General features: G+C 35.8%; 1 protein-coding gene across 1 annotated transcript in view; it reads right to left on the reverse strand.

The window, feature by feature from the left end:
* LOC108668785 (neurogenic protein mastermind) overlaps positions 1–12,660 on the reverse strand; it is a 74,920-nt gene that overhangs the window by 17,967 nt on the left and 44,293 nt on the right. Inside the window, exons 9-13 of the mRNA XM_047883989.1 lie at positions 4,616–5,085; positions 4,296–4,471; positions 3,787–3,871; positions 1,698–1,806; positions 489–1,050 (exon numbers count right to left, since the gene is read on the reverse strand). Coding sequence (XP_047739945.1) covers positions 489–1,050; positions 1,698–1,806; positions 3,787–3,871; positions 4,296–4,471; positions 4,616–5,085 — 1,402 coding nt within the window. The remainder of the gene's footprint in view (positions 1–488; positions 1,051–1,697; positions 1,807–3,786; positions 3,872–4,295; positions 4,472–4,615; positions 5,086–12,660) is intronic.

Raw genomic sequence — 12,660 nt, forward strand, 5'->3', positions numbered from 1 at the left:
TCACCTGTTCTAGAACTAAAAATTTTTAACTCGAAAATTTTACTAAATTCTTCTTCTTTGGTGAATTACTAGTTGAATGAAGCTTCTTTCTTTATCAATCTAGGTTAGTGATAATATATAATATGACTCAACTTTTAACATGAAAATAATATAAACTAATCGAATATTGCACTTAATCTAAATGGAACTAATAAATCTCTTAAGTGTTGCATGTCTAAGTTGATAAAATTAACAAATTATTTATGTTTAAAGTAAGTTGGTTGTGTTAATATTTTTCAGTTGAACAAATCATATAATGCAAACCTTTTCAGCATACCGAACTAACTTTAAAAATGTAATATGTCAAGTGTGATGGAATAAAAATTGAATAACTGGTGTAAGTAAATTAACTGTAGAATAGATCCCAGAAAACACTCAGCGACTTTCGTAACAAATTTGAGAACAGAAAATAACTTAATTAAGAGAACATATATTAGTTTTGTACTCACCTCTGCAGCGGAGTTAAGCCAATATCTCCCTGCAGACACCCTGGTCCAACACGCGTCTTTCCATCACTTGTGCTTATTGTGCTCTGCTGCAGCAAAGCAACCGTAGGAATGTTACGGCCGATACGCTGGCCACCCTGTAGCTGCTGTTGGATGGCCGCCCCTACGCCGCCCATAATATCCTTGCGTAAAGGAGTAGGCGATACTTTACTCTGCTGGTATAGACTCTGCTGCTGCTGCTGCAGAGCAATCTGTTGCTGTAGTATAGCCGCAGCTATTGGATCTCGACTACGTAATTTTTTCAGCTGTTGCATCTGCAATTGTTGTAGCTGCAGCTGCTGTTGTGGGGTCATCTGTTGCATCAACAGCGCCTGTTGAGCGGCATTGGGCAGTTGTCCGCCAACGCCCACATGATTGGCCATCAAGGCGGTCTGTTGTCCTCCTAAGCCAGCCATCAACGCTTGTTGCTGTTGCTGCTGTAGTTGCTGTTGCTGCAGGGCATTCGTATTTCCTCCTTGCCGGTTTTGGTTTGCTTGGGGGCCGAAAACCCCTCCTGTGCTCCCACCTGTGGACGAACAAAGATTTTGGTTGAAATACTTTATTAAGAATGATAATTTAAATGTAATAAATTGTTTTTAAAATCTTCTGCAATTCGTCTTCGCACTGTAATGGATTTTAAAAAGGATTTTTTGTCTCTGCACAGTGTTGGATTTTAAAAATTGCAAGATCAAGTATGGACCATTATTTTTTAAATACTACATCACTATGAATTATATGTACTTACATTGAACACTTAATCGATTTCATAGAAAAGTGTATGGTGTTCATTAAGGATTTTCCTTATTCTTTACAGCTATCCATTAACACCAATTTCTATGAGCAAGCGCACTGATTTTCTTGCTTTGCGCAAGGAAATTGCTTGTGTTTGAAGACAGTCAAATTATCAAAAATTCAAAGATAATAACTACGGCTTCTTACCGTTGAACCCTCACTACTGTGGAAATTCATGGCAAACTTTTATAGGAAGCGTATAAGAATATATGAGCATTTAATAATTATAAGTATAAGAATAATTAGGAGTATAAGAATATATACGAGCATATAAGAATTGCTATATGAGGCACATGTTGCCAATATTGTGTTGAAAAATGTGTACGTCTTAAATGTTCGTTACGTTAATTGCAGAATTCATCACAGTGGTTGTTGATTTACCGAGAGCTTTGGTGAAGTCAGAGAGCATTCCGCTTATCGAGCTCTTGTTGCCTTGCTGTTGTTGCTGTTGAAGAATTTGCTGCTGTTGATTTTGTTGCTGCATGCTCATCTGTTAAATTTAATTATCATTGTTTATCTTACAGTTATAAATCGAATAGAATCTACGGTCAGCGTAGACATTTTAATGACTGGAGCCAGGAGGTAAGTTCTACCAGTGCGACACCTTTGACTACATGACTTAAAAGGACTTCATCATACGATTATCTTATGCTTGCTGTTTTTAGCGCATTTTCTCATTTATGGAAAAAATGCACTATTGTGCTCGCCATGTCCGTCTGTCTGTCTGTCTGTCTGTCTGTCTGTCCGTCCGTCTGTCCATCCGTCCGTGACCTCAAGTTTTCGTCGACGTGAAAATGCGCTCTCTGTCACTCACTGCAGTGAGTACTGAGTTATATTTTTTCCTTAGTTTTAGGGTAAAACCTGGTTCTTTGTCTGTTAAAGGTCGCATATTGAATTTATTAAATTGTAAATAAAATTGGAAATTCAACTCAATTAATTGAATTGTAATCTTGATTCGCATTTTCTACTTTAACACTTAATTTTTACTCCGAAAATCTAACAAGCCCGTCTAACATTACCCGTATAAATTGAAAATCATTTATACTTTTACAGCAAACAGTCTACCCTAAGAGTTTGCGCCTAAAATTATCTGGATTTTTAAAGTAGGTTTCTAGTTCCCGGTTCACAAGAAACTTTCTCTTCCCTTATTCGACGTCGACTGTCATTCTCCTTCAATTTCCCGAGCTGTGAGATCACAAGACGTCGTCTCGCTCAGAACTTTTCTCTTTGCCAAAAAAAGACAAAATTTTGTGTCGAGCCTTCTTTTTCTTCAGCCTAATCCAAGGCTTCCGAAGTTTTAATCCATGCGGGCAACCAGGAAAATATTATTTATCTGTTGAATTAATAACTTCAATTTAATTAACAAAGTGTGAGAAATGTGTGATTATAAAGATAAATGTTTCCATTTTCGATTAATAAAAAATTTGTAAAATCGCCGTAGAGAGATCATGCTTAGCATAATTTGTTATTAATTACGAAGAAATTCATTGGCTTCCTCAAAGAAGAGCGCAATGACCCCAAAAAATTGATTACATTTATTTTTTCCCTACTGATTATTAAAAATCTAGCACAGCGAATTTATCATAGCACAATGAGCAACTGATTTTTATTTGTGCCCGATTCCAGGTATCAGAACATCGTGCTAACATTTTTAAATAGGACGTAAATTTCACATTTTCAACTTCAGCGACAGAGAAGCATAGTCATCATAACCTTTCAATTAAAAAAAATCAATTATTTCTGTGTTCCTACAAATGGTGCTGTTATTGAAATAATTTTTGAGTGAGGACAAATAAAACGTCTAAACACTTCACAGCTTAACTCTGTGCCCTCACCCTGCACAGCTGGACTCTGTACCCTCACTCTGCACAGCTGAACTCTGTACCCTCACCCTATACAGCTGGACTCTGTACCCTCACCCTGCACAGCTGAACTCTGTGCCCTCACTCTATACAGCTGGACCTGTCTCTTATACACATCTTTGAGNACAGCTGAACTCTTTACCCTCACCCTGCACAGCTGAACTCTGTACCCTCACCCTGCACAGCTGAACTCTGTACCCTCACCCTGCACAGCTGAACTCTTTACCCTCACCCTGCACAGCTGAACTCTGTACCCTCACCCTGCACAGCTGAACTCTATACCCTCACCCTGCACAGCTGAACTCTGTACCCTCACACAGAGCTGCTGTTACCCTCTAATGCAGAGCTGAACTCTGTACCCTCACACAGAGCTGCTCTTACCCTCTAATGCACAGCTGAACTCTGTACCCTCACACAGAGCTGCAGTTACCCTCTAATGCACAGCTGAACTCTGTACCCTCACACAGAGCTGCTGTTACCCTCTACTGCACAGCTGTACTCTATACCCTCACACAGAACAGCAGTTACCCTCTACTGCACAGCTGTACTCTATACCCTCACACAGAACAGCAGTTACCCTCTAATGCACAGCACGACGCTGTACTCACGTTGGGCTGGGGCTTCTCGAGGGTCTTGAGGGCACCTGTGCTGGTGACGATCATGCCGTGACGAGGGTCGCTGGGCGACATGCTTCTGTTGAGAATATTATTATTATTATTATTATTATTATTATTATTATTATTATTATTATTATTATTATTATTATTATTATTATTATTTTTAGGAGTAGTTGTAGTAGTAGTTCTATTAAGAAGTATCATTCTTATATTATAATATTTAGGCAATGTTCGTTGCACGTAGGCTGGTATGTTGACTATTTACCGCGACCATTTTATCAAATAATGCGACAGTTGTTGAATTTCTTATGAAAAAAATCATTATCCCTCGTAAATTTCATTACATAATTAAAGCACATTTTCGTTGTACCTTTGACGTTCGCATTTATAACGTCAAAATTCACTAAAACTCAATCAATTACCTGCTAATTAAACAAAAATCTCAATTTAAACTATAAATTTAATGCATCAAATAATGTAATTATCAATCTCAACTGAACCTTTGTTGGTAATTTTGAGCGGAGCCTTCCTGCTGCATCCTGCCGTAGTGCTCGTCCTTGGCAGACTGAGGAGTGATGGCCGAGTACGCCTCCTTTAAAGTGGACAAAACTCCGCCTGATTTGGTGGTCTGTTGCTGCTGCTGTAACTGCTGTTGTTGTATTTGCTGCTGTTGCTGCTGTTGTAATTGTTGCTGCTGCTGCAGTTGTATTTGCTGCTGTTGCTGTTGTTGTTGCTGTTGCTGCTGTTGCTGTTGCTGTTGTTGTTGTTGCTGCTGCTGTTGGAGCTGCTGCTGTTTTTGCTGCTCTGTTTGTTGTGCAACTTGAGTTATTTGTTGCTGCAGTTGTTGCTGCTGTTGTATCAGCTGCTGTTGTTGTAGTTGCTGTTTTTGTTGTTCGAGTTGCAACTGTGTCTGCAACTGTTGCGTTTGTTGTTGCTGCTTCATTTGTTCTTGTTGCAGTTGTTGCTGACTCTGTTCGATCTGTTTTTGTTTTTGCTGTTCCAGTAAGAGCTGTTGTTGAAGCTGTTGATTTTGCAGCTGCGTTTGAGACAGCTGTTGCTGCAGCTGCAAGGCTGTGTTATCAGGTATAACACTAATCATCTGCGGCTGTTGTTGTTGTTGATTCATCTGTTGATTGCTTGCATTTGCGTTCGAAAACGGCTGTTGATAACCTTGGTTCTGAGCTTGCATTTGTTGCTGCTGTTGATTCGGGAACATTTGATTTGCATTTTGTAAATTCTGTTGTTGTTGCTGTGTTTGTTGTTGTTGATGCTGCATGACTCCATCTGTTCCTGACGAAAAAAAAAAGAAATTAGAATCACAAATTTCGTTTTAGTGTCAATTCCTGAATAACTCTTGAGTAATTTATTAATTTTTACTTTTAATTGCAATCAAAACTATGATCAAGTTCTTCTCGTCACTATTGTTGGTTCAATGTTAATTAACTATGATGCTTAGACCGCCGGGTAAATATAAACATGATTAGTAATTATTGTTAATTAAATCCATTATTCTGTAGCAAATTCTGTCCTTTGGATTAACTGTCTACTGATTATTCTGATATCCCGCAATCTATTATTCATTACCTTTGCAGAAATTTGTTATATTTACAGAGCTGTGGAGGCAAAGGAAATTCGCATGCAAAAGTATCACTAATTTGAATAATCAAATGGGTAGTTTAAAATCGCGAGCATTCTTTTTTAAGATAAAAAGTGCAGGTAAAACAACGACGTATATTTGAATTCAGAGTTGGAAGGTTAAATAAAAGCTGGCAAAATTGTGCGCTGTAAGAACATCAAAATCTGTTTGAATTTTTCGCGTGGCTTTATTTTTAATACAGAAATTACCTGTACGACTGTGACGTTTCTTACGGCTCAAGTAACACAAAAATATATAGTTTGGCCTGAGTGATAAATAATTTCCCTTAAATTGGAAGACATTCATTTTAGGGCTTAAACAATAAATTCGATATACTAGTATAAAGATTAAGAGATATACTATATTAAGATATACTAATATTAAGTCTAATAACTGCTCCAGTATTTTTCAAAAAACATTATTTTAAATATTTTACAGCTTAACATTATTGTTAAAATCATGATTAATGTGAAAATTAATGTCTAGCGTGCAAAGCCAGGGTGTAGGAAGCTGTTAACATTAATACTACTATTATTACAAAGAATTGATCGCTAAATATTACTTGAAAAATTTAACGCGATCGCTAAAAATGAAAAATAGGTTGTAAATGACGCGTGAAAGAGCAAATGTTGGTGTCTTGGACTGGCAAAAAGATTCTCACACCGTGATGCGAGTTACTGAAGATGTGCTTTAAATAAGTTTTCACAACCTGATGCAGTGTACTTAAGATGAGCTTGATATATACTTCCATAACGTGATGCAATGGAATAAAGATAGGCTTTATATGAGCTTTCATAAATGTTATACAAGGTACTTACGATAAGCTTTATATGAGCTTTCATAAATGTTATACAAGGTACTTACGATAAGCTTTATATGAGCTTTCATAAATGTTATTACAAGGTACTTACGATAAGCGCTATATAAGCTTTCATAAATGTTTTACAAAGTACTTACGATAAGCGTTATATGAGCTCTCATAAATGTTATTACAAGGTACTTACGATAAGCGCTATATGAGCTTTCAGAAATGTTATTCAAGGTACTTACGATAATCGTTATATGAGCTTTCATAAATGTTATACAAGGTACTTACGATAAGCGCTATATGAGCTTTCATAAAATTTTTACAAGGTACTGAATTAATAACCGTTAATGCTGAATTAATAACTGTTAACCTTTATCTGAGCTTTCACAACTAAATGCAATGTATTAAAGATTAGCGTCATATAAGCATTGACAACGTTGTGCATAATACTTAAGATAAACGTTAAGTTTTATCAGGAGCAACTTAAGAGCTCAAAAGAATAAGTTTTAATCTAATTAGCATCATGTTGTAACCTTTGCTTAGTAATGCCCAAGCTAATTCGCGGCATGTTGTAAACGTTGCTTAGTAACGCCTAACCTATTTAGCGGTATATTGTTACACTAAGCTTAGTAACGCATACCTAATTGACGGCATGTTGTAAAATTTACTTAGTAGCGCCTAACCTTATCAGCGGTATGTCGTGCACTAAGCTTAGTAACGCTTAACCTAATTAGCGATATGTTGTACACTAAGTAGGATATTGACTAAACTAATTAGCTACATGTTTATACTGAGCAGACTAATTTGTCTATTTTACTAAATTAAGTGAGAAAATAGGATAGAAGACGTGCATTCAATTTATTAATGAATTGTTGAATTTGAACTTTTCACGGAACTTAAACCTTCTGTCGAGAGCTTAATTAATAAACGCCTAACTATTTTTATGAAGGAAATTCAATTAATGTTCTTTGTGATAATTATTGGTTTCTTTGCCCGAACGATTATTCTAGCTTTGAAGCTTTTGAAGGTCACCTATTAATCCGTTGAATTATTCTAGCTTCTTCGTTCGATTGTAAATTAAATCGAAAATTGGGTAAAATTAAGGTAAGATTGTCAAGCGCATACAAATTTCACTATAATTCAATTTATTTATTTTCATGACTTGAGGGTTTTTATATAATGAAAATTTAGTGAACCGTGTATAGTGTAAAAGTTTTAGCGACACAAATATTTCAAGCATGCAAACGCAGACACTCACGCCCTTGAAATGAGAGGTATATCTTTGGCCACATTCGATTCATAATGAAGTTTTTAATCATGCACTAAATTATGACATAAAAACTAATGAACAAGCATGTTTTTCTCTTGAAAATAATTTTTTCACAACACTATTTTAATGCACTGACATTACTTATATTGACTGCTATTGAGTCAGACGTTGCCCGGGATATATAATCTCTGTAATTTGACACTCCCGTTATCCTGAATACCGTTATTCCCTACCCAGTCATCCCGAATGCAAGCATCCCGAAGCCGAGTAATAATTTTGAGAACAAAGTTGTTAATTTAAGAAAGGTTCCCCCAAATAATTTGCAGCACTTTTAAAAAGATTCGTTACTCACATAATTCATTGGGTTTAAATAGCTGAAAATTATCTATTTTTCTCAACTAATTAGCATTATTTTATTTATATTGATCGTTTTGAGAGACCATTGAACTTGGGCTGTATGTAGGACTTTCAATACGTTTCAAACGTATAAAATATTATATTCAAGCAGGCAGATTCAAATGTTCAGTATTCATTAATATACGTGTTTTTAAAATAAAAGCTACCAGTAATAAAGATTAAACACGAAGCCTAAATTTTTGCTGTGGTCACAAATATTTTACAATATTGTAATTTTTCCAGCTTTCCCAGCATTTTTGAGAAACTTAATACGATTATCCTTTACAGGGTGCAAGAAAAAATTCTATACTAATGCGTTAATAGCAGAAAATAGATAATTTTTTTGCAAATATATCTATTACTTTTCCTGTATTTTCATAAAATTTTCTTGCTAGCCTCCATATAATGAAAAGTGCTCCTAGAAAAAGTCATTGAATCAGTGAAGGTTCTTGATAATTGAATAAACATGCTTCAAAAATTATAAAATAGTAAGAAATAGTATGGCGGGCACGTATGACGACTAGTACATCTTGATGCAAATGAATTGCCATTTATTTTAATAGCATTTTTATGTGAAGTTCGAAGCACGCATTGCATGCCTTTGTATTAATTTTTTTAAATGAGGCCTATCGCAAATTTTCACTAAAATAACGGTATCTGAGTCAATTAATAATGAAAAGTATTTTTTCGATCACGAGAGTATTTTTCATTTTTTGATTCGTGAAAAAAGCAACAAAAACTAATATTTTTCCTTGAAAAACCTGAAATTGTTTGAAGCTAACTTTTAATGAATTCTGTTTAACGGCTTTTAATAATATCTATTGAAATCCAACGAAGAAGCTTTTAGGCTAGCCGGAAATTTTCAAGCTGTGAATATTTCAAGCTGTCTTGCAATAGGATTTAGTAGATGATTAAATTTTGGTGGTAAATGAGCTAGATACGAGTCTGCAGAAACTAATCTTCCTGGCAAAATTGATTTACTGAATATTTTTTTAATACTGAAAATTTAATCTACATTAATCATACACTTATTTGCTTTTCGAAAGGAAAATACTCGAATCTAGCGTTTTATAAAGTTAGCCGTAAACCTGAAGAAAAAGTAATCTAGCTAATTTCGACGTAGAGAATTAAAATCTTTGGGAGCGGCAAAATAAAGAGATTGGAACGAGCGATAATAATTTGCGATGAGGTTTGGAAATAACATACGATACCTGGTCTCGCTTTCGGTAGACCACCAAACAGATTGCCTAGACCACCGAAAGTAGAAGTCCCTGCCTGCTGTTTGGCCTGTTGAGGGACTGGGTCTTGCTGTTGATGTTGTGGAGTTTTGGCTCCCGTTAGAGCGCCTGTTATACTCCCGAAAATTCCTCCACTTTTTTGACTGAAAACCCCACCTTTTTGCTCCTGAGACTGTTGTTGTTGCTGTTGGTGATATTGCGCTGCTTGCTGCTGGTCATATTGATGTAGTTGCTCATACTGCTGATCATTCTGCTGTTGTTCCTGACCATAGTGCTGTTGTTCTTGATCATACTGCTGCTGTTCTTGGTCGTTCTGTTGCTGTTGGTCAAACTGCTGGTTGATATCGTACGTCTGTTGGTCGTATGAGTGTTGATGATTGTCGTACCCAAGATGGTCGCCATATTGGTTGACCTGATCTTGGGACGTTATTGGTGGCTGAGTCTCGTGTCCGTATCCATAGCCAGAATCCATGCCAGGCTCGTGGCTGTTAGCCATTCCATATGGATCATTTGGATCATAGTATCCGTCATGCTCGTCGGCATACCCGTAATTCTGGTCAGAAGTGTCAGCATTATGTGGATCATGCATGGCATTCTGTTGGTCATGGTCAGCATATGCAGCGTACGATTGGTTTTCTGCTACACCCGAGATACCAGGAAGAGGCTGACGAGTCACTGTGGTGGCCGTTGCACCATCTTGGTGCTGTTGTTGTGGTTGCTGCAGGTGCTGTTGTTGCAAATGTGACTGTTGCTGCTGTTGTTGCAGATGTTCCTGTTGCTGCTGTTGTTGTACATGCGCCTGCTGCTTCTGCTGCTGTTGATGCGATGGCTGTTGTGAAGGCTGATGCAACGGTTGATGTGACGGCTGGTGCAACGGTTGTTGTGGTGCTTGCATCGGGTGTGTTTGGGGTTGTTGTGTTCGTTGCATTGGTAGTTGTGGCGGCTGCTGTTGTTGTTTTTGCTGCAGAGCTGCAACTTGGTTGATATGTTGAACTTTTGCAGCGACGTTCCCAGGCTGAGGCAGAACAATGGACGGCGAGCCAACTAAATTAACGGAACCTGCTGTCCCAGTCGTGCTCCCAGGGTGTGGGGACTTTAGGGCCCCAGAATTACGGGTATCTTGTCCATCAGCGGGACCACGGACCATTGTCCCGTGAGTCGGGACATCAACGGGGACGCGAGCCAAAGATACTCGAACATCTGCATATTTGACTCCGATTTTAGGGTTTGATCCCTAATTATATTATATAGGTTTAGTGCCAAATCAGCTTCATGGAAACCTTGGCCATTATTTCAAATGATTTATTTCATATTACTATGATGTTCATGTAACTTTTTCAATTTGTTGTTCCCACATTAATTTGTGGATAAATATGCGTAATGCTCATTGTTGCTAGTTGGCTACTAACATTGTAGGTTTTTAAAGCCACGATTAATCCTATTTTTTCTTGGCTGTGTTAAAAATTGTGACATGATTTATCCATTGAGTTAATAGATACTCAACAAAATATACAATACTTTCATCTCTTACTTAAAGATAATAATGAAGTCAATAAGCTTCGTGTCCAGAATAATAAAATAAATTCAAATCTGACACCGGTTTGACCAAAGAAAGCTTTAAATTGTTCGAAATTCCGTCGTTTATTGTTTTATGTTCGTTTTTGATACCGTTGTAAGTTATAGATTTAAAAATTCACCGCTCAATAAACCGTCTCTTTTTCCTAAATTCGCTACGATAATCAGGATTCATCAAGCAAACTAAATTTATAATAGAAACTATTGACTACTCATGATGAAATAAAAAATGAAAATGCGATACTATTCTGCTAAATAAATAAAAATTCTACATGATTTTTATGCGTGCAAAGCTGTAAAAACTTAATTATAAACAAAAATAAAATTAATATTACTTTTTTCTTCCGAGCTTGGAACCTATTTCGTTTTAAAATGTGGCTGAGTTTTCGTGCTAGTGCTGAATGAATTTCTGTCAGTTGTACTGAACCGAATGTTATTATTCAATGGATTTCGGTCAGTTTTGCGGAATTGAACTTGGAAGGAATATTAAGTAGTACTGAGCTGAATCATCATGGAGGCATAATTATGAGTGAAAATATAACAATTTTTCAGTAAAAAAAACTTCTCTAACATCATGCATTGTATTACTCAACAGCATCAACGATGAATTACAAACAAGGGTGTTGAGCAAACGAAGTAAAAAGCAAGAAACACTACCATGAATTTGATCTAAAGCGGTTTTCCAGAAATTTATATTACAATGAGGATAGGGAAGGTATTTTGAAAATCTCCATAAAAAAACAGTTTTCATATATGAGGGGCGTTGATGAAAACAGTACCGCCCTGAAGCGCAATCAGGATACGGTTTTAAAGGATTTTTTGTAACGAATTATTATTTTAGGTTTAACGATAAGAAATTTCTATAATTGATGTAGAATTTAAATTTTGTTTTGAACTTTATTATTTAATTTCAGAACAATATTTTTCCCCTCAAAAATCTGTAGAGTTGCAACTATGTTACGAAATGTTTAAAAAAATGTTGGAATTTTTTTAAACTGGAATAAAAACTTCATAATGTACAACGAAGGGCCCTTGACTGATGAATCTCATCAATTTAATATCATAGATGAGTAACGGGAATTACTGGAAGCAAAATGATTTTTTCTGGGAATTACTGGAAGCTCCAAAAACATTCTACAATCCTAAATCAAGTATCAATATAATTTGAACTTACTAACCATAACTATATCATAGTTATTTAATTTCATAGTTGATTGTAGCCATCCAGTGAATGAGTTTAAATGAGAATTTTACCTTTCAATGCGTTTAAAATCTATCGAAGTGAGAACAACTCAAACCCTTGATACAACAGATATTTAACATGAAAATGTTTCGCATTCTAAAACCCAAAAAATAATTTTAATTACTAGATTTGCCAGAATATTGTTCCATATTTTTAATTAAATAAAATCTCTCTTAACCAGCATTTCAATCTACTGTGTAATAGCATATACGACGTTTGCATGAGAAAAAAACTTAGGTGCCCAAATGGTATTGATTTACTGTTTTCAACACGCATGAATTCTTTTCAAAAAGTTGTTCTTTTTAAAAAAAAAAAGTTCAAATGCTGTCGTAAACGCCACGACTGTATGAATTCTTGGGATATATTTGATTCATCGAAATAAATTTTCGGCGGACGATAACTCGTTTACATGTTAATTACTCATTCATTTTACATGTTACATTTTTTACATGTTAATTACTCATTTTAATTTCCCGTTTTCTACAAAGTAAATGGAGTTGTTTTTCTTAATTCGGACCACATACAAATTTATATTATTAAAGGGCCTAAATTCCCCATTGAGGTTTGTTTTAATATATTGCAATTTAAAAATTCGTTCGGTTTGAAAATTGTTAGGAATGACCTGGGTATTCAAACATTATTGAATAATATTTTTTATCGCACGAAAGTTATTGATACGAATTTTTCAATACGAAAATC

The sequence above is a fragment of the Hyalella azteca genome, unplaced genomic scaffold (assembly GCF_000764305.2).
Source record: "Hyalella azteca isolate HAZT.00-mixed unplaced genomic scaffold, Hazt_2.0.2 contig14215, whole genome shotgun sequence".
NCBI lineage: Eukaryota > Metazoa > Arthropoda > Malacostraca > Amphipoda > Hyalellidae > Hyalella > Hyalella azteca.